Source organism: Rhinichthys klamathensis, unplaced genomic scaffold (genome assembly GCF_029890125.1).
Source record: "Rhinichthys klamathensis goyatoka isolate OS25496 unplaced genomic scaffold, OSU_Roscu_1.1 h1tg000430l_1, whole genome shotgun sequence".
Classification (NCBI taxonomy): Eukaryota; Metazoa; Chordata; class Actinopteri; order Cypriniformes; family Leuciscidae; genus Rhinichthys; species Rhinichthys klamathensis.
Window position 1 is genome coordinate 962674 of NW_026606926.1, and position 23484 is coordinate 986157.

The 23484-nt window shown below is 39.2% G+C and overlaps 1 protein-coding gene across 1 annotated transcript in view; it reads right to left on the reverse strand.

The window, feature by feature from the left end:
• Positions 1-23484, reverse strand: part of exoc4 (exocyst complex component 4) — a 119438-nt gene that overhangs the window by 59321 nt on the left and 36633 nt on the right. Inside the window, exon 10 of the mRNA XM_056235730.1 lies at positions 13090-13186. Within this exon, the coding sequence (XP_056091705.1) occupies positions 13090-13186 (97 nt within the window). The remainder of the gene's footprint in view (positions 1-13089; positions 13187-23484) is intronic.

Sequence of the window (23484 nt, forward strand, 5' to 3'; positions counted from 1 at the left end):
TAATCGGGGGTTATTACCTGCTCAGCATGGCAGGCACACCGCCTGAGCCAGGAACTCTGATTCATCATTAGAAACATCTCAATCTCCAGTTTAAAAAACATAGCTCTGCACATTCAGTCCATTGCTTGAACAAGAATTAGAAGCTTTGGAAACATGTGCACAAGAAACACTCTATAAACTCAAGCAGCATTAATGTTAAAACGTTAAGCCTCGGTATTTAGTGCAGTGTTTTACCTGTTAATAATATAACAGTCTTCACTTGAATATATATGACATCTTCTTCATGCACAAGACGTGTGCCCATGTCGGTCACTCAGAAAGCATATGGTTACTGTCTGATGATCAGGCCAGGAACACAGGCACAGGTCATCATCAGTAATTGTCAATTATATGCTTTGATTTGCATTTAACTCTAATTTGTATCCTTTAAATGGGCAGTTTCCCTAAAGCACTTTGTGGATTATAGAAGGAGTGAAGAGTGTTTGACCTAGAGCTTAATTAATGCAGAAAGATAGATTGTCCAATTCAATAATCCAATTAAAGTTTATTAGCCATTAAACGCAGTGCATCTCTCTCTCTCTCTATGTACAGTATATATCTCAAATACATGATTCTTAGACAGTACCGCAGGGGACCACCATTTATTATTTGATCTCAAACCTCTGTATGTGAAAAATACATAAAAAGTTAAAAAGCTAATTGTTGCTACCACATTAAAAATTATTACATAAAAGTTAAATGTAATGTACAAGTCTATGATCAGCACATTAATAATTATTATTCCAAATCCTGTTGCAATGTAAACATCTTAAAAAAAGAATGTAAAAGCATTAATATGGTACATAACACGTTATAGGCCAGGCTAAAATTGTCTCAGTGTTTTTGGCCATAACAACAAAAGTCAATGGGTCCAGTGGGTTGTTGTTTTGGACCCCATTGATTTTCATTACATGGACAAAAACTGCATAATATCTTCCTTGTGTTTCCAGTAGAAAGAAAGGTCTATAAAGAGGTCCTAAAGAGGGTGATTAAATGATGACCGCATTTTTATTTTTGGGGGAACAGGTCCTTCTGATATGTAACATGGGGTCCCTGCTCCATCTCTTTATCCACAAAAGAGTTCTCGGCCTGACAAAAAGACTCCTGCTCTAATACAAGATGGCCTCCATTTAGAAAAGCTTGTTCCTTTTTTAGGAAACTCTCTGAAATGGCCACTCTCCTCTCTTCTTTTTTCATCTTCTCTTCCTCCGTTACTCATCTTCCTGGGGATTGAAAGAGGAATCTGTCCCCAGAATCAACACAAGAGACCGACTTTCTTCTGAAGCCTGACCCCAGACACGCCAAAGGATCAATCAATTACTTCTCCACTTCAGCAATCAAACAACATTATTATCAGGCATCAGCTCGTCGACCTGGAAAGGCTGGCGAATCAAAGGCTGCTGTGATGTTGCTGCCGGAGCTCTGTGGCTCGGCGCTAACAGAGAGTGGCACCTGCCCTCCGCTCTGGGAGGTGAAACACAAAGAGGCAGCGATACGCACACAAACACGCGCGCCGCACACACATATGAACACTTATTGAGGTGTTAAGATGAAAGGTATAGACCATTCGGCTATCTAGACAGCCACATTCATCTGACCTCGAAAACCCGGAGCATACATGCACACAAACAAGTCAGTGAATCACCATTTCCTGTAAAGCTCTTTAGATGGCTTCAAAAGCACTATGCTAATGACTATGCTTATGATAATGCATTTATATATGGCCTCAAACCAGTAGTGAAGCTTGCCTTTTTGGTATGCTGGTTTTCACTGTGAAATTATATGACCAAACATTAAAGGGATAGTTCACTCAAATTTAAATCAAGGTCTTCCTGTATGACTTTCTTTCTTCAGTGGAACACAAAAAATTACGTTATATAGACATTATATAGACAAAAACATTCTTGGGTTAAAGCTTTTTTTGGGTGAGCTACAGTATACCTTTGAAAATGTATATACTAATAAAATAAAATAAAATAAAATAAAATAATATAATATAATATAATATTGTTTTGATTACATACCCAAACAAGACTTGAACCCAAAGTTAGACTCCCTGGCTAAGATGCAAGTTCCAGAAATTAGATAAATAATATAAAATAGCTCCAAAGAGTAAAATCAATGCAAAATTGCCCAAAACCACTCATGACACTATTTATTTTGCTAAACCTAACCGGACTGTTTATTAAAGAAGAGAGCATTTTTGCCTGAAGCATACAAATACATCTGTGCCACAACATACCTCTAAATTTATATAAAATACAAAGATCTTTATAATCAAAACAAGGTAGAAATGATAACAGTTGTGCCACAAAAGGCACAACAACAAAAAGGTCAGAAAATGTGTGGGGAAATGATTAAAAACAGAAAAATAATGAAAAGGATTCCATAATCCCGCGAACTGGGTCACCTCTACAGCTCCCCTTTGCCAAACCACAGCAATGTCAAAGGTCAAAGGTCACTAGATAGCACCACAGAGAAGAAAAAAAAAGACCCTGCCACAGATTTAGCAAATCCACTCCAAGCTATCCTCTATAATTCATGAAGTTCCTGGCTGGGGTATAATCCAACCACTGGAGGTTAAAATCAAGCCGGTTTCGTTATTATAGTGAGAAGTCATTGTGTGAGTGACCACAACACTGAGCGCAGTTATTAATGGGGAGCTGTCCAGCGGCGCAGTGACTGTAGTTTCGCTTGACAACAGGAGGGATAGCCCTATCCCGCTGGGGTCAAAGGTCATTAGTAACGGTAGTGGTATGCGGGCACTGTGCTTATATGATACGCTTTGGTCAGAGTGCCCGGCCTGATGGAGACAGAGAGAAAGGAGAGGCATGTTTAATGCATGGCCGGGTGTGTGGAGCTAGCCGAGGCTATTCCGGGCCGTAGTGATGACTATCACTGCATTAGAGAAGCCACTGGGCTGCGTTAATCTTTAATAACACACATAGGACGATTCATGAGTTGCCTAAGATCCTCATGACAGTGGTCCTTATTCTTCTCAGGGCACGTGTGTGTGTATGACAACTGGCCGGCTGTTGACTGATGAGGTACGAATTTGGGGGTTTCATCCTAACTCTGTGAGCAAAAGGCAGACAAAAGTATGTGAGTGTATAGTCCAAAAATCTGAGGCCGCATTGTTTTTAAAAAAAGCTTTTTTCAAAAAATAAAATTGAAAATAAATAAACGCAAAAACAAAATGAAACCAAACCGAAACCAAACACCGAATAGAATAGAACACAACCAAAAAAAAAAAAAAAAAAAAAAAAACTTTTTCATTTAAAAAGTTTACTCAAATTTTTCTAATTAATATAATTAACAAAAAAGAAGCACTGTCAGTAGTGGTCTCTGACTTTTTAATTCCCCTTTTATGTGTGTATGTGGCTGTCCATACATTTCTATTCCAGGCATTCATCCATTCCTCTTTGGTCTCCAGACACTCACCTTGACGACAGCTCTCTCACTGTCTATCCACACCTTCCCTGGCTACCGCTTAGCACTGGACGTTGTAAGTGAGTCAGTGCTCGCATTCCAGAGCGTTATAATTGGGGTGTCTTTAGTAACTGCAACTGAAGTTGGAAACGTACAAAATAAAACTTTAGTTGAAAGTGTTCATACTAGACAGGACACCAGTAAAAGGTGATATATGCAGTATATATGATATTTTGCCAACTAGATTAAAACAGTATATAAAGCAATATGCATAAATTCAAGTGTACTGTGCTACTTTTTTTGTCACTTGACCCTTCACGTTCAATCAGATTCAAAATTATGTCCATCAGTATTACATCCAGTTCATTCATGGAAAATGAAAGGTCAAGTCGAGTGCATTGTATTTGTCACGATGTGGTTTTGTGTCCTGTCATGTTTAGTGGTTCCCTGTCTTGTCATTAGTTTTCCCAGGTGTTTCTTGTTATCCACGCCCCCTTGTTATCCTATCTGCTCGTTTCTCTCTGATTTTCTGCCCTGTCTTTGTCAGTTATTGAATGTATTTACGTACCACGAGTGTCTTGTCTGTTCTGAGTTTACCCGAGTCTGCATTATTAAAGTCTACTGCTGCATTTAGATCCGACTACCGCCTTTGCTTCCACGCAATTCGTGACAGTATTGTAGGATATCATTTAAAATAACTGATTTTATTTTAATATATTTTAAAATGTAATTTATTCCAATGATGGCAACGCTGAATTTTCAGCGCACATAATGCCAGTCTTCAGTGTCACGTGACCCTTGGAAATATGCTTATTTGGTTCTCAAGATTTTTTATTTTTTATTATTAGTATATGTTGAAAACAGTTGTGCTGCTTACTATTTTATTGGAAAGATAATAAATAGAAAGTTCAATAGAAAACTTTTGTAACAATATAAATGCCTTTACGGTCACATTTGATCAATTTAATGCATATTTGCTGAATACATTTTTTAATTTCTCAAAGAAATATGGTGTACATATTATGAACTGTATACAAAATATGTACTGCATAAAGAGAGTAGTGTGGAAATATACTGAACACAGCCAAGCTTTGTCACTTTGGAAGTAAAAAAAAAAGAAAAAGAGACAACCAACAAACAAACCACAATCTGGAGGAAAAAAATGAACGGGAAAAGAAAACACTCAGTTTCCCCACAATGCACTGGTCATTTGAGAGATAAAGCTGCCAATGTGCCTTGAGGTGAGTGTGGCAGAATGTTCAAATTCACTCAGCTTTACTATCATTAAATCTTAGCAGTGGGAATACACAATGACTTTCAACTCAAAAAAGATAAACTTAGAAAGCTTTCCATAAGAAACGACAAGGCTTAGAAATCCACTGGTCTCTCAAATCTCAACCATAATCTCAAGCACACGTGTGGCTTTATTAAATTCGAAAGTTAGTGAGACGCAGAGGCAACTTGCTGAAGTGGCACTTTTTTACGGCGACTCCTTTGTTCGATACTCAGCTCTTTAGTATTTACTTATGCATGGAGCGCAGCAGAGAGGAGGGAGAGATAAAGGGCATCTGCAAGATAAAGCCATACCATAGACGAGGGAAACAAGAGGAGGAAAAGACAGCAAAGCAGCAATCCCCCCCCCCCCCCCCCTCCCCCCCTCCCCCCTCCTCCTTTAAAAAGAGTGCGGATGTTCACCAGCGCCAAGCAAAACAAATAGCTGTGCTGCTCCCTCTGCCTGTTTTCTAACCTTTACCACCGAAAAATGCATTGTCTTCCTCTTTCGCTGTTCTGTTTCTCTTTGATGTATAATGCAGTGCCATATTCACAGCTACGCCTCATAGTGTTTGTGCACATACGAGAGAGGTTATTTATTCAAGAAAATCCCTGGATATATGAGAAAAGATTTGGGGGGAAAAAGAAAGGAAAGGCCCAGCTGAGGATACTCTTAAGACCTACACGCCGGCTGAGACACTCGAGCTGAATTCTAATTTAGGCTGGATTTAAACAAAAGGACATTGTGCTAAAGTAAAAATGAGAGGCATATACTTATTTAACCTAAACATGGGTTGAAAGTGAAACAATCCAGCATTTTTTAGACAGAGTGAACCGATTTACTTCCATAATGTGAACTAGGATGAAAAAGGATGTTAATAAAAAAAAAAACATATTGAGGGACTTGATTTTATTTATTGGAAATTGATTGGATTTTGAAGAGTGGTCCCTACACGACATTTGGTTGACAAAGAACTGCCATCAGCTGAAATGGAAAGCAATTTCAGAGGTGGAGGAAGTTATTATATTTTGATGAAAAATATCAAACTTCCTTTTTTCTTTGAAATAACTAGCAGGAATTGTTCACAATAATAATAAATCACACTGCAAATACTAAAGTAGTCTATTTGGACTCAAAAAATCTTGATTGAATTAACTTTAATTTACAATTTACAAGTTTACTGATTATCACAAGCAAGGTTGCTTTTCCAAATGTACTGTTTCAGTGATTTTTAGATACAGTATTTTTAAATGGAAACTAAAATACTATTTTAGAATAAGTAAATGGAGTCCATTTTTGTTACATGTCAACTTTAAAGCCCAATATGACCAAGCCAGATGCAAAACCTGCAACTAAGAAAGGATTTCAGTAGGCTTCTAAACACCTGGGAAGTACCCCTAAAACAATTTTTGCTCCTATTCTGAAACTTTTAACTGTGGTGGTCAGTCTTAAGCATAGGTTTTCAACCCTGCTCCTGGAGGCCCACTTTCCAGCAGAGTTTTCCTGCTTTCCTCCAACCCTAATCAAACACACCTGAACCAGCAAGTCAAGCTCTTCAGGAACGCTTGAAAATCACAGACTGAAGTAGGTTTGATATAAACTCTGCAGGGCAGTGGGCCTCCAGGAGTAGGGTTGAAGACCTCTGGTCTAAAGTAAATGTGCGAGCGAAGTTTGTCCTTTTCGCTGTGAGAGGACACCAAATCAGCTGGAGACACTGCAAGGTGCACATACTAGCGGTGGATCGATGGCTCACCCCTAATCTCTGTCAACACAGAGGGAAGGAAAAGTGACAGAGAGACAGAGAGACAGAGAGAGAGAGAGAGAGAGAGAGAGAGAGAGAGAGAGAGAGAGAGAGAGAGAGAGAGAGAGAGAGAGAGAGAGAGAGAGAGAGAGAGAGAGAGAGAGAGAGAGAGAGAGAGAGAGAGAGAGAGACGTGTGAAAAATGCTTGTTGCACAACGAAAGCGACAGACAGAAGATTATTCCAGCCTGACAAAAGCCCCAACTGGGCCACTAAAAACAGGCTAAACAAACCCTCTCCATCCCTCTCCAATCAAAGCACCTTGATAATTGCAATTGATGCTAGTGTTCATCGTCTTTTGTCCTTTTAGATGCATAAAAAACAGCATTTACATCTACACCTGAATGAGAAGCCACAACAACATCAGTTATGACATGACCACTCATGCTACGTGTGGTGAAACGATACTGTTTTTGTCTGATACAGACACACGGTGACACATAGGCCTGTATGAATTAAATGAATATTTAAGGTTCGATAAAGAAATAAATAATAATAAGCTCAATTGACAGCATTTGTTTTGCTACAATTTCTAAATTATGTTATATTTAGGCTTAGAACGAGAAATGAAATGCCAATGGGGTAAGATAAACACATTTGTATGGACCCAAAAACTGACTTTGTCAACTGACATATGGAGTCATTTAGAGACACGCAAGGCCATTCTGGCTGATGGCAGTTTGCTATTGCACAGTTTGTTTATATAACACTAAAGTTTGACTTTTTCTTCAGGAAATGTCTGGCAGATGGTCCACGGAAAGCTAGCCTCCTACACACAAACTGACATGTTCTTTTGGAAGGTGATAGCGACTTTTAAAAAGATGTTTAACAATGTGAAAACATGTTATGTCTTTTGCAGTTTCACAGGCGGAAAGCTTTCCGTCATCACGAGCCAATCAGATGACAGTGATGAAGCCTCAAGGCTGTGCGAGGACGATATCCTACAACTATCAGTGAAATCCTTAACCGTCACTTGGTCCTAGGTTTCCTGACAGTAGAAGAACAGGAAAGACTTTCTCTTATCGTGGCTCTTTGTTTCTGCACTGTCCTATCATCATGGCAGTCTTCCTAACTTGTGTAGGGCAAGACATGACCAGATAATGCCCGGACGTGACTGGATGGATGGTAGTGTAGATGAATGAAAGGATGGAGTGGATGGATGGATACCTGGAAAAATATATCCAATAGCATTTGAATTCATCTCAATTCCAGGTGCTTGGTTGATGCAAGATCTGAGACCGTGTCCAAAACTGTTTTGCTCCATCTGGGTTACATCGAGGCACATACCATGGAAAAGATATATTATATGAAGATCCTTTATTCTCATTTAAGGCGCAGTAATATCATCACTCGTGAAAAATCCTCTCCCCCCGCTCCCTCTCCTCCTCCCTCTCATTTCAACGGGAGCGGACTTTTCACGAGTGATGATATTACTGCGCCGAGTCGAAGTGCTCCCAAGCACTTGCTATGGTATTCTGCCATACAATATAGTTATCCATTTTACACGCTTAGAAAAGCGCAACGTTTTATTTTGTGTCACCGTTCTTGGTCGAGTTACACTACTCTAGTAACTGTATTTAAATAGGGAAAACGTGGAGGTGTTTGGTCGCTTCTCTTCTTGGCACGTATTGAATGAACAGGGTTGAGATAAGATCTAACAAAGTTTCGACGAGAGAGGTATGTATCAACTCGTCTTAGTTAAGGGAATAACATAGTTTAATATGAAAAACCAGTAGATTATCCCTTTAAAAGAAAACATATTTTGCTTTAAGAATATTTATTTCCCCTTTGTAGAATTTATTATATTTTTAAAATGTTCATGCGAGTATATTTTCAGACCATTGTAAAACACCGGTCACACACTGAACACACTCAAACTGACACGCTATTAGAGAAAATGTGTTTAACTCTACACCACCAGTGTGGGGGGGGGGGGGGGGGGGGGGGGGGGGGGGGGGGGACCTACAGAACTGTCCAGGAAATTGGCCCCAGCCATCAATAACTCGAAAAGTTTTGACACTTCTCAAATAGCATCCTCTGTGATCTGCAGAATTGCTTTTTCCCATCCCTTTGAAGAAATTGATACCTTGTGTTGAAGAGAGCAAGAGAGAGATCGAAAAGAGGGGATGGAAAAAAGATGTCAAACTAAAAAAAAGTGCTACAACAGGGGGAAAAAAAATCGAGTTTTACAATTACATACAATTGTATCTAAGTGTGAAACGGATGGAAGAGACTGTAAAACAGAGCTACACAAGGCAGAGGAGGACAGAAAATAGAAAAATAATAAAAAATATGAGAACAGACAGACACAGTGACAGTGTTTTGTCACTTGACAAGTGCTGTTTGAGTTTGTGTATGGGTTTATAGTTTAGGGGTAAATGTTTCCTCAGAAGTCATCCTCAAAAAATACAGTAACTGTCAAAAGTTTGGAAATGGAAACATTACAATGTTTTTGAAAAAAGTCTCTTCTGCTCACCAAGGCGGCATTTATTTAATCAAAAATACAGTAAAAACTGTAATTTTGTGAAATATTATTATTTAATAATAATATCGTTGTTTTAGCATCATTAGTCTTCTGTGTCACATAATCCTTCAGAAATCATTCGAATATGCTGATTTGCTGCTCAAGAAACATGTATTTTATTATTATCACTAATAGTAAAAATACAATTAATTTAAATTATAGATATGAATATTCTGTTTATGTCACATTAAGGACGTATGTTGCCAATTCATGTTGACACACAAACACACATCAAGCTCACAATCAATGATTTTCTAAACTTCACAATTGTCACTTTTAACCCAACTCCCAATACCCCGTCCCCTAACATCTGTTCTCTGGCAGGGGTGTGATCTCAAAGACTCTGGTCCCTGCCAGGGCTAATCACCTTTGAGCATGGACACATACAAGGGGAAAGATTATGGCAAACCGCAGACTGCCCCCTTTTCAAAATGCCAACTTCAGTCAGGGCAGGAGGGTTTAAATACCACTCAAATGTCAGTGCGAGGCCCCACAAGTCAAACTAAATTACCTCCTACCTGCTCCGTCTCCCCTCTCGCTGTAGTGAGCATGTCTCCAATTCGCATGCGTAGCCAAACACACACACAAATATAAAAACCCACAAATGAGTGAGTGAGGCTATAACATAAAACACCGAAAGAACTTCCAGACTGATTCAGGTAGTTGAAAGCAACGGAATCGTACACAAACAAACAGACACGTACACAAGCGGCCTTTATGGAGCAACCGTATTGATCTATTGGGAGATTTGATACACAGCAGAGTGTTTTCACGCTTTGTGCTGTACAGTGCTAGCAGAAGCCATATATTAGCGTACAGTGAGCGGGTCTGGAAATGTGTGAAGTTACCCAAAGGAATTATCGATTCCCTCGGACTGCTCCTCCCCAGCATCAATCAAAAAAAGCATCAACTCCACACCTTTGAGATCTTCAACGTCAGCCTCTTCCACAGAGACTATTGATCACAAATTGCATGGTGAATTGATTGGCAGTAACATTAAGAGCCTGTATTGATTTTGATGTAAGTTTAGGTTCTTCTCGGTCACTGATAAAACAAACTCCTGCATCAGTCCGCACAGGTGCTGTTCGATCGCTGCGTAGGGTTGAATAAGGGGGTCAAGGTTTAGCGTGGGCCAAGTGTCCCCTGTAACTAAGCATACTGTTGACAAAAAAAACACTTTTTCCAGTTATGTCTATTGAAAAATTTAGCAACATATAAATTGCAAATGTGCAAATGCTTATATTTGTATTTATCTGCTGCCTTTGACAAAGTGGCACGGAAAAGTTTTTTTATTTTTATTGTCAACAATAACGAATATGCTAAAAATTACATTAAATAATCAATAAACACATATAAAACACCGATGAGAAAAATATGATAAAATATAACAAATATTGCTAAATATTTGTTATAATATACATTTATAATAAATATTTATAATGTTTTTTTAACAAACCGTATAAAAAAGTTTTTAAAGATGGCACGAAACAGAAGTTGTGAAAGTCTTTTCTTGTATTAAAAAAAGTTAAACATTTTGGTGTGCAAAATATGCTTATAATATACTTTTACACATTTTTCAAAATATATTTAAAAAAAAAGTTAAACAAAGTTTGTTCTTAAATACTGCTCAAAAATGAGGAAAAATAAGACTGCAAAATATGTATTATAATGTCTGTTTATAAATTGTAAAATGTATAGATTAGTCTGCTACAGTTTTTCATATTATCATGAACTAAAATGCTATTTCCGTCAACCAAAACATGTCACTTTAGTTGCCTGACAATATGACATTTTTTTATTTAAAAGGACATTTCTATCAAAAGATAAAAACTATGATTTTGACAATAAGTGATAAGTCGTGCAATTTACGGTAAAAGATATTACACCCATGTTCCCAAAAGCAAAGTCGGCTACAAGGATATCTTTTTCCTCATAGGGCTGAATGTGTATCAATGCAGCAAAGAATTAAGCTCCACGAGCACAGCCAAGGTCGGGTGGCCACACATCAGGCTCCTCGCAGAGGACTATGACTGATAGCAGCCATTATGTGGCGGCAGGCAAAAGGTGGAGTGCAGTCACTCGTTTATTCATGCATTCATTTGTTCGGTCCGTCACCCCAGCAGGGACCAGATGAGCTGTCTATACTGTCGGAGTGATGATCCGCCTGCCATTCATCTCAGACGGACAGCTGTCTGACACTCCCTCTGTCCATCCCCTGCTGCTGTCGCCCTGCTCGCGTGAACACTGATAGAAGCTCATTTAGATTAATGAACACGGCTAGAATATATCAGTGTGCAGCAGGTGCCTCCACTTCATAGTGGGCGTACTGTAAAATATACAGCCGGAATCACAGCAGGCTAAAAGATGTATTTTTCCCAAATGACATTTAGCAACAGGGTTATTGTTTTATATCCCGAAAGTACTAAACGGGCATAAAGTTTGGCAAACTCAACACAAGTTCATGACTATTGAGGTTGCGATTGCTAATGTGATGTGAACATGAGAAGAATTTAAGCTGAAATGACACAAAATGAGGATGTGGTACCATTACGACAAAACTGCCAAATTGGACATTAAAGGCCTGTTTACACCCGGTCATGAGTTTTTACTGATCGGATGGCTATCTGATTTGTTCAAACGGTTCCGTTTACACTTGCCCACATAAATGTGTCTCCGCAAAAAGGATATAAATCCGATCGTCAACACCCGCGCTTTATGCAAATTTCACGTCAGTGAAAGCAACAGATATGAGCTGCATTTTATTTATCATCAGTAATTTCAAGATTAAAGACCGCAATAGGAGAGAGCGCGGCATCAGCACTGGTAAGACCATTTAGTCTCACTACTTTTAATGAAGATGATTGTGTTTTGAGCGTCTGCGACTTACTTTCTGTTTTATTGGCAGCAGTTTGCATGTTGGCTTGCTGAAGAGATACACAGATTCATCTGCGGCGATGCGTGTTGCGGTAGCGCCGTAATATCTGGCTATAATATGTCATATAGCCTATAACACGCTCTCACGCGTTTGTTTTCTAACATTTTGGGAGAAGTACAATTTGCATGCATTTAGACTTGTCCAGTTTCATCTGGACCACCTCCTGATGAGAGCGATCAGATTTAAATCCGTCTCGAAAGCGTTTCGGAGGGCATTTACACCTGGTCTTTTCACGATCGGATAGCTATCCAATCTGAGAAAACGCATGAAGTGACCAGGTGTAAACAGCCCCTAAACTGTGAAGAACCGCGTTAAACAAGCCACGTGATTTGAGATATTATTCATGTTGTAGTTACTCATTCTTAAGCTTAATACTTAATAGGGTTAAAGGTTTGTTCTATTCTAAAACATATGCTTGAATTGACATGGGTTAAAATGCCTACAATAAAGTAATTGAACAGAAAATCTGGCTTTAGAATCAGGCTTCCATACTTCTGTGGTATAGCAGGGCAAAAGCCGTACATCCACAGAGTGTGCATTAAGGCCAAAGGGTCTGTTAAAAGAGTGTCTAAAAAGGGTGTTACATGGAGGAAATAAAAACAAGCTTTCTGAGAGTGACACTGACCATCTCTGGGAAAAAAGAAATAGATAAATAAAAAACAGAAAATCAATGCACCACGGCTCGAAAGTAATTGTGAGCAAGAGGAGTATCGGGAAGTCCAGTCACGTTGTGGGCAGGACAACCATGCTTGGGATATGTCTCTGAATTAGAGTGGTAATATGACAGGGCATTAGTGGGTTGGGCCGATGATCCAATAGATTAGGAGATTGAAAGGAAAATTGAATGCGGAGCGGTTCTAAATGGAACACTCCAATTGATACCGTCAGAACAAATCAAACTCAATGGCAGGGGCTCGGTAAAGACGCGGTAATGGCCGCCGGCCATGAAAAATATGGAAGGAATGGGAAAAAACAAACACATGTAATGGCGAAATAGATGGATGAATCAGGGGACAGTTTAAACAGCTTGTTGAAATGCAGCTTTATAAAGCATGTTCAGGAGACACATATATTTGTGAACAGGACCTACCTAAGCAATGGCTGAAAGATGACCGTGATGTTTCTGGCTCCCGGTTTACACAGGAACTTAGTCTCTCCTCCCTCAATCAGGTTATCATCAGCTCCACCTGGACAGAAAGAAGCAGGAAGAAAAGATTAAACAGACTTTCCTCAAACACTAACTCAATTGATACGGGCCCTTCACATGGGATGCATTCTTGTGTTCAGCACAACAGAATAGAAAAGAATGCAGGTGTTTTGAGAAAAATCTGTGAAAGTTAAAGGGATACTCCACTTTTTTTGGAAATAGGCTCATTTTACAACTCCCCCAGAGTTAAACTGTTGAGTTTTACCGTTTTTGAATCCATTCAGCCGATCTCCGGTTCTGGCGGTACCACTTTTAGCATAGCTTAGCAAACATCATTGAAGTGGACAAGACCATTAGCATTTCTAAAAAAAAAAATGACCAAAGAGTTTCGATATTTTTCCTATTTAAAACTTGACTCTTCTGTAGTTACATCGTGCACTAAGACCGACGGAAAATGTAAAGTTGCGATTTTCTAGGCTGATATGGCTAGGAACTATACTCTCATTCCTGCGTAATAATCAAGAAACTTTTCTGCCGTACCATGAGTGCAGCAGGCGCAGGCACTTAGTCCCGGTCACGTTGGAAGAAAAATATCGAAACTCTTTGGCCATTTTTTTTTTGAGAAATGCTAATGGTCTTGTCCACTTCAATGATGTATGCTAAGCTATGCTAAAAGTGGTACCGCCAGAACCGGAGATCAGCTGAATGGATTCAAAAACGGTAAAACTCAACAGTTTAACTCTGGGGGAGTTGTAAAATGAGCCTATTTTCAAAAAAAGTGGAGTATCCCTTTAAACATCTTTAAATAAAAAAATAAAATAAAATAAAAACAGCACTAATGACACAAAATGCTGAACGAAAACATGAAACATGTCACAATGATCGAAGAAATGTTTATAGCACGCACACAAAAAAATGCTTCCATTGACAAGTGTACAGCTCAGTGGTCATTACAAAAAAAAATTGGACAGCTAAATGTCAAAACAAAACAAAACAAAAAGCAAACAAAATGAATCAAAACAAAACGAATCAAAGCAAAACAAAAAACAAAAGGCAAAAACAGAACAAAACAAAGCGAAACAAAAATAAAAAAACAAAACAAAGCAAAGCAAAAAAAACAAAGCAAAGTGAAGCAAAACATTTGATCAAATCATTGCAATTACCACAAGCCGGAGAGAGAAATATAAGTCTCCCCCTCCTCTTTCTCCCATTTGCTCCTCTTTGCCTGTGCGTAGTCCTGCGCTAACAGGGTTAATAAGAAAATCATGGCTGTGTAACTCTCTCATGATGAGACAGGGCCCAAAAAATGAAGTGAGCTCCAATCCTTATTAGCTCCACTCATCCACAAGTAATCAATATAATTGACAGCAAGAGAATCAAGTCTGCCATCAATAAGAACATTCCCGGGCGGACAGAAGGTGTGTGCGTGGCCTCATGGGTCGATGAATGGAAGTGCCACCGCGGCAGGACACTGGCATCTCTCTCGCACTGTGACAATGTTATTCATTAAAATTTCACAGCCCTTTGAGATTAGCCACTGGAGAGACTTCTGTAACTACGTAGCACTAAGCCCGGGCACCGCCATCCTGACAAACACCATGCAGGAAAAAACATCTGAGACACTCGTGTGCACATCACACACACAATCCCCTCGTCGAAGAATCACTTTAATTGCTTTTATCAGTCAGTTGTTACAGGAGATTTCTTGCCCAGGGGATGGGAAATGAGTCCAGGAACACAAATTAATGCTGGAAGATTTATGTGACGCACATATATCACGTTGTGTGATGGGTTTTGATTGCCATGGAATTACAAGTGAAGCAAAAGAGTGCGCTTGCATGATTTGTGTCCAACGTTGTAATCTCAGACCCACTGGTACGGGTTTAATCGCAAGTCTGGAATCAGAGTTATCCTTTGTTCATTGTTTTGGGAGGCAAGACGTGCTTCAAATGAAGAACGTGTTCACCTTTTACTGCACTAAAAACCCTGCAGTGCACCTGTCCGGCATTCACACGCACCTCCCGCTGCTGTTCCTGTCATTTCCACCTTCCTGACATTCTTCATGGAGCACGTTCTGATGAAAAGCTCTCTGGCTCTCTCTCTCCCTTATTTCATTTCCACCACTTTTTCTCATTAAAAAAAGACAAGAGGATTCTTTATCCTCTCTAAAAGCTTTCTGGTTGGAGCTCTGGCTGTTTTTCTGGCTGGCTCTTAAGTTGCTGCTCTGGAAAGGGAACTCATCTTCCTTTAGTTTCCTGTTTCTCTTTTTCTCTCGATCTATCCAATCTCTCTACAGCTAATTCAATTAAGACTCAATTACAACTTCAAAACAAGAAAACACAGCTGACAACGCACACACTGACTCTGACCTAAACAAGCGACAGGAGGAGGGAATAACAGAGAGAACTGGTACAAAGGAGAGTTGCATGATAAAACAATTACTATTTAAGGGAGGAAATAGGTAAACAACAACTGAAAATAGTGACAGGTTTTGTCAAAAAAAGTGAGGGAATGACTTGCAGCATCAGAAAGAATCGGTTTTAAATTATAAATAAATTATTTGTAAAGTTTTCCACCAGACATGTTCATGAAGTGCAATAGCTGTAAATTTTCCTCATTGTTAACAAAAATCCTTTAATTAAAAAATCCTTGTTGTTAATCTTTACTTAAATATTTTTAATGGAATTTCAGTACATATTGTGTAAAAAAAAAAGTGCTTATTTAATTTGTACAATTCCGAGCGGCTTTCATTTGCTATCATTAAATTGTATCATACACCACTTTGCTCTCTATATCAGTATGAGCCATTAAAAAACCCAAAACAGTTGATCACTAATTAAAAACACATAAATGAAAGATGCGCTAGCCAGCAGGTCAAAGAGTTATGCATCCAGATTGTGCGGTTACATTTAATGGCACAGACAGAAGAGAAAATGTCATCCCACGCCAGCCTGGCTTGACTCAAATCATTATTCAGATTCTAGCACATATTAAGGAAGGTCCATTAAAATGTTGTCAGCACGACAGACTTTACTGGAAAAGCAACTGTCCAACATCTGCTGTGTTAAATATATAATTTATAAACAACAGTTTAACAAGTTATTTCAACATTCAAATAATAAACAAATGTGAATAAATACGACGAGTTAGCTGGTCCAATTTATTATTATGTCCCTCCACATCTGTTGGTGGTTTATTATTATGCTGAAGAGTGTTTCCTTTAATAATCTACGTGTGCATAAGATTACGCGAGAGGTGTTATAGCCTGGCCCGGTGGCCCCTGTAGATGCCGCTAATATAGGATTGGGATGCACCTTTACATCAAATTTACATTTCTATTATTGGCAGGCACTCTCTTACCAAAGCGACTTACAAGAAAGTGCACGTATTGTGCAAGTCAGTCTGATGAGTGAAAAATGTGTGACTGCGCATACACGCACACCTCCCACTCATGTCAGCCCCCATGTAATCAAGCCAGCCAGTGACTTAGTGAAATTGCATTAGCTACACTTTCGTGGGTTTGATTAGAAATGGTCTGATCTGAGACTCTGTCCCTGCCCGGATCTACAGCAGAGAAACGTGTAGTGCCTTCACTAACACCAGTGGATCCATCCGTGCATGTGTGTATGCGAAAGAAACAAATGCATGTCATTGTGTGAGGGCATGCTATCAGGCCGAAAAGTCTGCTGTGGAGTGTGTGTGTGTGTGTGACAGCAGAAACATTAACAACAGATCGGAGATCACTCATTTACAATGAGTGTCAATATTGGGCACTGTTTGTGTAACAGTCAACTCTGATCCAGCTACTCTGTGTGTGTGTGTGTGTGTGTGTCAGCAGAAACCGTTGACAACAGATCGGAGATCACTCATTTACAATGAGTGTCAATATTGGAGCATTGTTTGTGTAACCCAAACAGTCAACTCTGATACAGCTGGTCTGTGTGTGTGTGTGTGAGTGTGAGTGTGAGTGTGAGTGTGAGTGTGAGTGTGAGTGTGAGTGTGTGTGTGTGTGTGTGTGTGTGTGTGTGTGTGTGTGTGTGTGTGTGTGTGTGTGTGTGTGTGTGTGTGTGTGTGTGTGTGTGTCGCAGACCAGTTAACATGTGCAGCACAGAAATAACACTCAAACTCTCATTCAAAGACAAATTTAAAGTAGTGTGGGCCCCAAAGTATCTGGACACTGAAGTCACACTAAAAACATGTATGAATGTCACTGCATTTGAAGCAAAATAAGACCCCAAGTGGCATTTGCAAACAAATCATGTTAGAATTCAGTTCCTTAGAAGTATCTTCTAGTTTTGCAATTACTTACTGGACCCAAAGTCATTTTGTGTGAATGTATGTAGTCAAATCTCAAGGTTCGAGGTTTGGATGGTTAGCATGGTCTTGTTAGCCCCTGCAGGTACATTCTGTAATTACTTATAATCAATCAATCTCCATTAATCATTCAAAATTAGCAGTGTATTTTGTCTGACAATCAATTTAGTCAACCAAACTTTTAAACCTGTGTGCTATCTTACTTTAAAATTATACTTGATTTGATATTTTGTTATCGAATCCAGTGACACTTACACACTTTTAAGTGTGGCTTAAGTGTCCAAATACTTTTTTAATGGGGCAAGGCCTTCCCAAAACATAAACGTATACTTGAAAATATACGTAAACACAAGGCACAGCCCATTCTCTGTTTGTACAGTGCTCTGGCTTGGTCTTCACAGGTTGGTTATCAGTTGAGCTGCCACAGACAGACAGTCTACACAGCACAAACCCATACCAGCTGCCAGGTTTCTCCTAACAAAACGGAATGAAGATCGACAGGTGTGTGTGCGTGTGTGGCCAATCAGTGCTGTCAGGCAGAAACCTCCAACTTGAAAAAAGAACAGGCCAATTTTCAATAATTCATGACTTCCCAGTTGGCCTGGTTATAATTCCTCTGCCATGTCTTCATGTCTGATTGGCTTCTGATGAGACTCCTCTATTATTAAAACTAATTTTAAGAGAACAATATTCCAATATTTTCGTCAAGGAGAGAGCCGAGACCACTAGCTCAGTATGTTGACAATGCACTCAGATGACAATTAAACAAATTAATGAATGAATACATAATTGTGGAAATAGAGTTGGATAAATTATTAATTGTGGCAATGGTGGGCAATTCCCCTCACTTCGGATATGATGCATTTATTACATGTATTTTTAATAAGGCCAGGTTGACAGCTCTAAATCTTTGCACTTAGAGCAAAACAACCTGTTTTTTTGTTGGATCCATTGTCTAGTGGTTAGTGCACATGCACTATAGTTTAGCTGTAATGCACAATTAGGAGATGCAGGTTCGAATTCAGTCTAAATCATACGCAAATCACACACTTCAGTTTAACATTTTTATGTTAAGCCTCACCAGTCCTGAATATTCAGTTACAATCTTGCTTTTACCTGAACTATTCCATAAATTCACTATAAATTCATTCACTGAAACAACTCTGGTGTCAACAGATGTGTCTCCCAAGGTCAAAAACGGCAGGCAGTGAAGGAAGTAAAGTCAAGTTGTTGATTATAGTGACCACCATCTGCTCCTCCCTAAAAATAATGGTATGTCTAGTGTCTGTCTAACAGCCCTGATTACTGAGCCATCATTACTGCTTCATTTCACTCCATTACAAAAGAGAAAATAAAGTCAACCCCTCCACTTCCAATCCGACACTCATGCCCATAGTAGCACACGCCCTCTTATTCTGCCTGTCTCTGTCAAAAAAAAGCCTGGCCCAGTTTCTTTTTTTCCCTCATCTGGTATTTGGATGTGAATGTCCAAAAGATAAAGTAAAGAAGAAGAACAGGGTTCACTTTTCCTTTGTGTCTGTGTCTCTTTAAGGCTTTCACATTGCACTGTTAACATCTTTTTAAACCCAGAGTAAAGGCTGATGTCATGCTAGAATGTAACAGCAAATTGTTTAGCAATAGATGACCAATAACTGATTAATCATACTAATTAAAGAAACGCTCATACTTTGTATAGTTTCAGTTTTGTAGAGGTAAAAAAAAAAGTCAAATAGTGATACCAAACATATTAACTGGACTGATGAATAGATACAATCTACTGTTTCAATGGTTTGAGGTCAGAAAGAACTGTATTTGATAAAAAAAATACAGTAAAACAGTAATATTGTGAAATATTGCTAAAAAAAATCTATTTTTACACATATTTTAAAACTCCCGTCTTCAGTGTCAAATGATCATTCATAAATCATCTAATTTGCTGATTTGGTGCTCAAGAAACATTTCTTATTATTGCCAATGTTGAAAACAGTTATGCTGCTTAATATTTTGTGGAAACTGATACTTTTTTACAGGATTCATTGATGAATAGAACATTCAAAAGATCAGCAATTATTATTATAAATGTTTTGAGGTCACTCTTGATCAATTCAATGCGTCCTCGGTGAATTAAATTATTATTTACTTTTAAATAAACAAATCTTACTGAACATAAACTTTTGAACAGTACTGTACTATTATTTTTGCCGGATATTTTGAGTCCTCAAAGACAACCAGAGCAGATTTACAAGATGACTTTTCTGCAGATGGACAAGCAATTATTAAAGCAGGTCGTACAACAGATAATCAATTAACCTTGTAAACATTCAAATAAAAGTGTACAGTGTGAAACATGCAACAGATAACCCAGGATTATCTTAACCCTGGGTTTAGCCATTTCTGGCATTGTTGTCTATCTATCTCTCCATCTCTTTCTCTCTCTCTTCCATAGGCCACCTCTGTTGAGTCTCATTGTGATTGGAGGACAGGAACATAAGATTTGAGATGGGTCTCTGCTGCCCTCTCAAGCTCCACTGATTTAGAATCAGAGAGCCAGTGATTGTGATTGTGTTTAAAAGGCTGTTCCACTCATCCAGACATCATCATCATCATCATCATCATCATCATCATCACCCTTGTTCTCTGTCCTCTCTTTCACCTGTTTCCCTCTCCTCCTCCCTCCATCACCCCCTCCCCCCACCACCCCCACCACTTCTCCTTCAATCACGCCAATCCCAAATGAAAGGTAAACAAGCCTGTGACAGCCACGGTGATGATGGTCTCGTTGATTAAAATTAGCACAGGTTGTGAAACACAGACGCACACGCTCCCTCAGACAAAGTCTGTAATTATGTGTCTGCCCTACGTCTGATAACAGCTACAACAATCTACCCGTAAGACAAACCAGAGAACTTCAGAAATGCAAATAAAAAGTTTTAGCTGCACTCTGTTTACCCTGTTAGGCACCGTTCAACATCAAATCCTTCAAACATAGCGGTTTTTCCTTACCAACCAAATATTAACAATTTCTTTTTTACTATTTACCATTTCCTCTCGGTTCCACTTCATGAAGGAGGAAAGAAACAGCAAGAGACCGTCTCCTAGTCAATACCCACAGCACCACTGATATGTTATTACCCTCCAAGTCCATTTCAGCCAATCACGGGCCAATCTCATCTCACCACTGCAGTAATTCAATAATGTGTCCATGATGAGATCCACCTCAGGACTCCACTCATCACAGTCGGCCCCCCCTAAGAAAAAAACAACACAATCACGGCCCGTAATGCTGTTTCAACCCTAATCAGCTTCTGCTATAAAATTACTGGGAAACAGATTGAACATGAAGCATCCGCCCCGACCGCATGCCAGCTGACTGCTGCTCCGCTCTGTGACGGAACTTGGGTGTGAGTGAATTTCAGTATTTGACTTTATGATCTGTGACTCAAAGCCAACACAAGCATACGAAACTGGCCGTGCATTTAAAAATGGGTGTTTTTTCTGTCCATTATAAGTTATGCTTGGCAGACTGTACAATATGACCCCAGTAAGATCAACACTGCGATATATGCATCTTATAACTTATATATTTATATCCTTAATATATTAACATCTTTAAGGCAATATCAATAATTGAAAAGCCAAATTCAGAAAAAGTTAGACTATCTATCCATCTATCTATCATCTATCTATCTTTAGTGAAACATCATTAGACTGCATGAAATACATTTTAGGACTTGGTACTGCAAAACAATTTTACTTAGAGAAGTAAAGGTGAGTCAGACAGACGGACGGACGGACGGACGGACGAACGGATGGATAAAGAAGTAAAGGTGAGAGAGTAAGTCAGACAGACAGGGAGGATAACATGGTAAATTAGTAAATAAAATAAAAAGAACAAGAAAAGAGAAAAGTTGAGGATGTCCTAATGGCTCAATCAGCACTCTAGCACACACACTAGCACTGGAGACTGATTGGCATGAAGTGTGTATTGCAGTGCTTTGTTGACGCTCCACAGCTGGTGGGCCGCTCTTATTTGTTTAGATTCAATTTGATGTGCTGGATGAGGAGCCAAGGGACCAAATACAATGAAAAAACAAAAGGAAACCCACAACAGCATAAAGGAGTAATTTAATTGCTCATTTCTCTTTCGTTTGTTCCCGAAGACTCTCTTTCTCAGATGCAGGTATGAGCCGTGATGTGTCAACATCTGTGGCTATAAAGTCTCCAGCCAGATCTATTGGTTATCTATTTATTAAGTTAAATCAGGTGTTTAAGAAATGATCAAGGTTGCGGCCACAGAAACATACACGCAATAGATGATATTTGAACTATTTTCTTGCACACACGGGCACATACACACGGCATCTCTCTTAAAGAGCCATTTAAAGTGCTTCGCTCTCATGTGGCGTCTGGAGTGCCATATCTTTTCTGAGTCTCTGGGCTCCATCAGGCCTCATTTAGCACACAGATCATCAAGCTCAGCAAACACACACACACACACACACACTTGTGATGTTCTGAGACTTTTCTTAAAGGTATAGCTCAGACAAAAAATAAATAAATAAATATATGACATCATTCACGCACCCTCATTTTTAATCCTGATTGTCTTACTTTCTTCTATGAAACACAAAATGTGTTCTTAATAGCAGAATGTCCAAGCTGCTCTTTTCAATATAGGTGACCAAAGATTATCAGTGAATAATAACTTGAATGTCTTCACACAAAGCTATTAAATGGCTTAACGGCAGTTGGAATATAGTTTACAAGTTATTATATGAACAACTTTTTATGATACTTTATGGTGCTCTTTTTCTTGACAGCTCTGGTCCCCAATCCACTTTCATTGTTTGGAAAAGATAAGCATTTCAGAGTTCCATGAAAGAAAAGACCGTGAAACTGTCAACTGAGTGAAATATCCCTAGCCTGACGTCGTCATACTACATTGGGCTGCGATTATGGGGCGTGTTTCAACCGAACCAGGAAAGAAAATGTCTCTGCACTCAATTGGATAGACCTACAACCAACCAGAGCCACCCTTGATCGTGGTTCTCTGTTCCTCTTTTAAAATGAATGCGCTGTCGATATCTTCTATAACAGACGCGATGGTGGAATCTACACATCTCAATTCTCCAGCGGCAGCCATCTTTGTTGTAAATGAATTCAACCCAAGCGCTCTTTGGTGACGTGGATGATTACGTTACTGTTGATCATCTGTCCATCATCGTATAAAGCCCGCCCTGACAATTTGATTGGTCCGAACAGCTCTGGTTCGAGCATAGTTGCTCCACAACGAATCAAGTCCAGACCGAACTTCCAGACCTCAAATTGTTGTGGGCGGGGCTAAGTTCGGCTGGCATCCAGGTTTAAATATCCCTTTAATCATGACTAAATACACCATCAAAACAATCAGTCTCATTGTCTCTTGAAGTATTTTCAGGTGTGTTTCATCTGGGTTCAAATCCCAAAAACAGACTTCTGACCTTTTTGTGTCCTTTCTATTCCTCTCGTCGGTGTCCATCAAACATGCTTTGATTGTCTGTCAAACAGTGAAGCCCCTCTTCAACAATCACACCTAACAATGCTCCCTGTAGCGTCTGTCTTTCTCTCTCATCTTTTCTTTCTCTCCCGGTGGCTCTCAGTAGGAATGCCTGATTGCATACTGTCTTTGGTGCTTTAAGAGACGCTAAGAAATGCCAATGCTGAATACAGAGGATATGGGGCTAATCAACATCTACAAAAATAAAAGGTCAAGAGGAAAGGATAAAGCATGAATGAAAGAAAGCAAGCGAGCAAGAACGAAAGAAAGAAACGGGAAGGTCAAGGCCACCAATATCTGGCATGGATTAGATGATGATGCATGCAAAACAACAACAAAAAAAGTACACAACAAAAACTCTTACAGATTTTTATTCCGCTACTTATAAATTATTTGACCTACTAAACACTCATATCCAATTTCGCTCTTATTTTAGGATTTTCCATCATTGCAACTTGACAGACAGGCTACATTTGGTCTGAAATCAT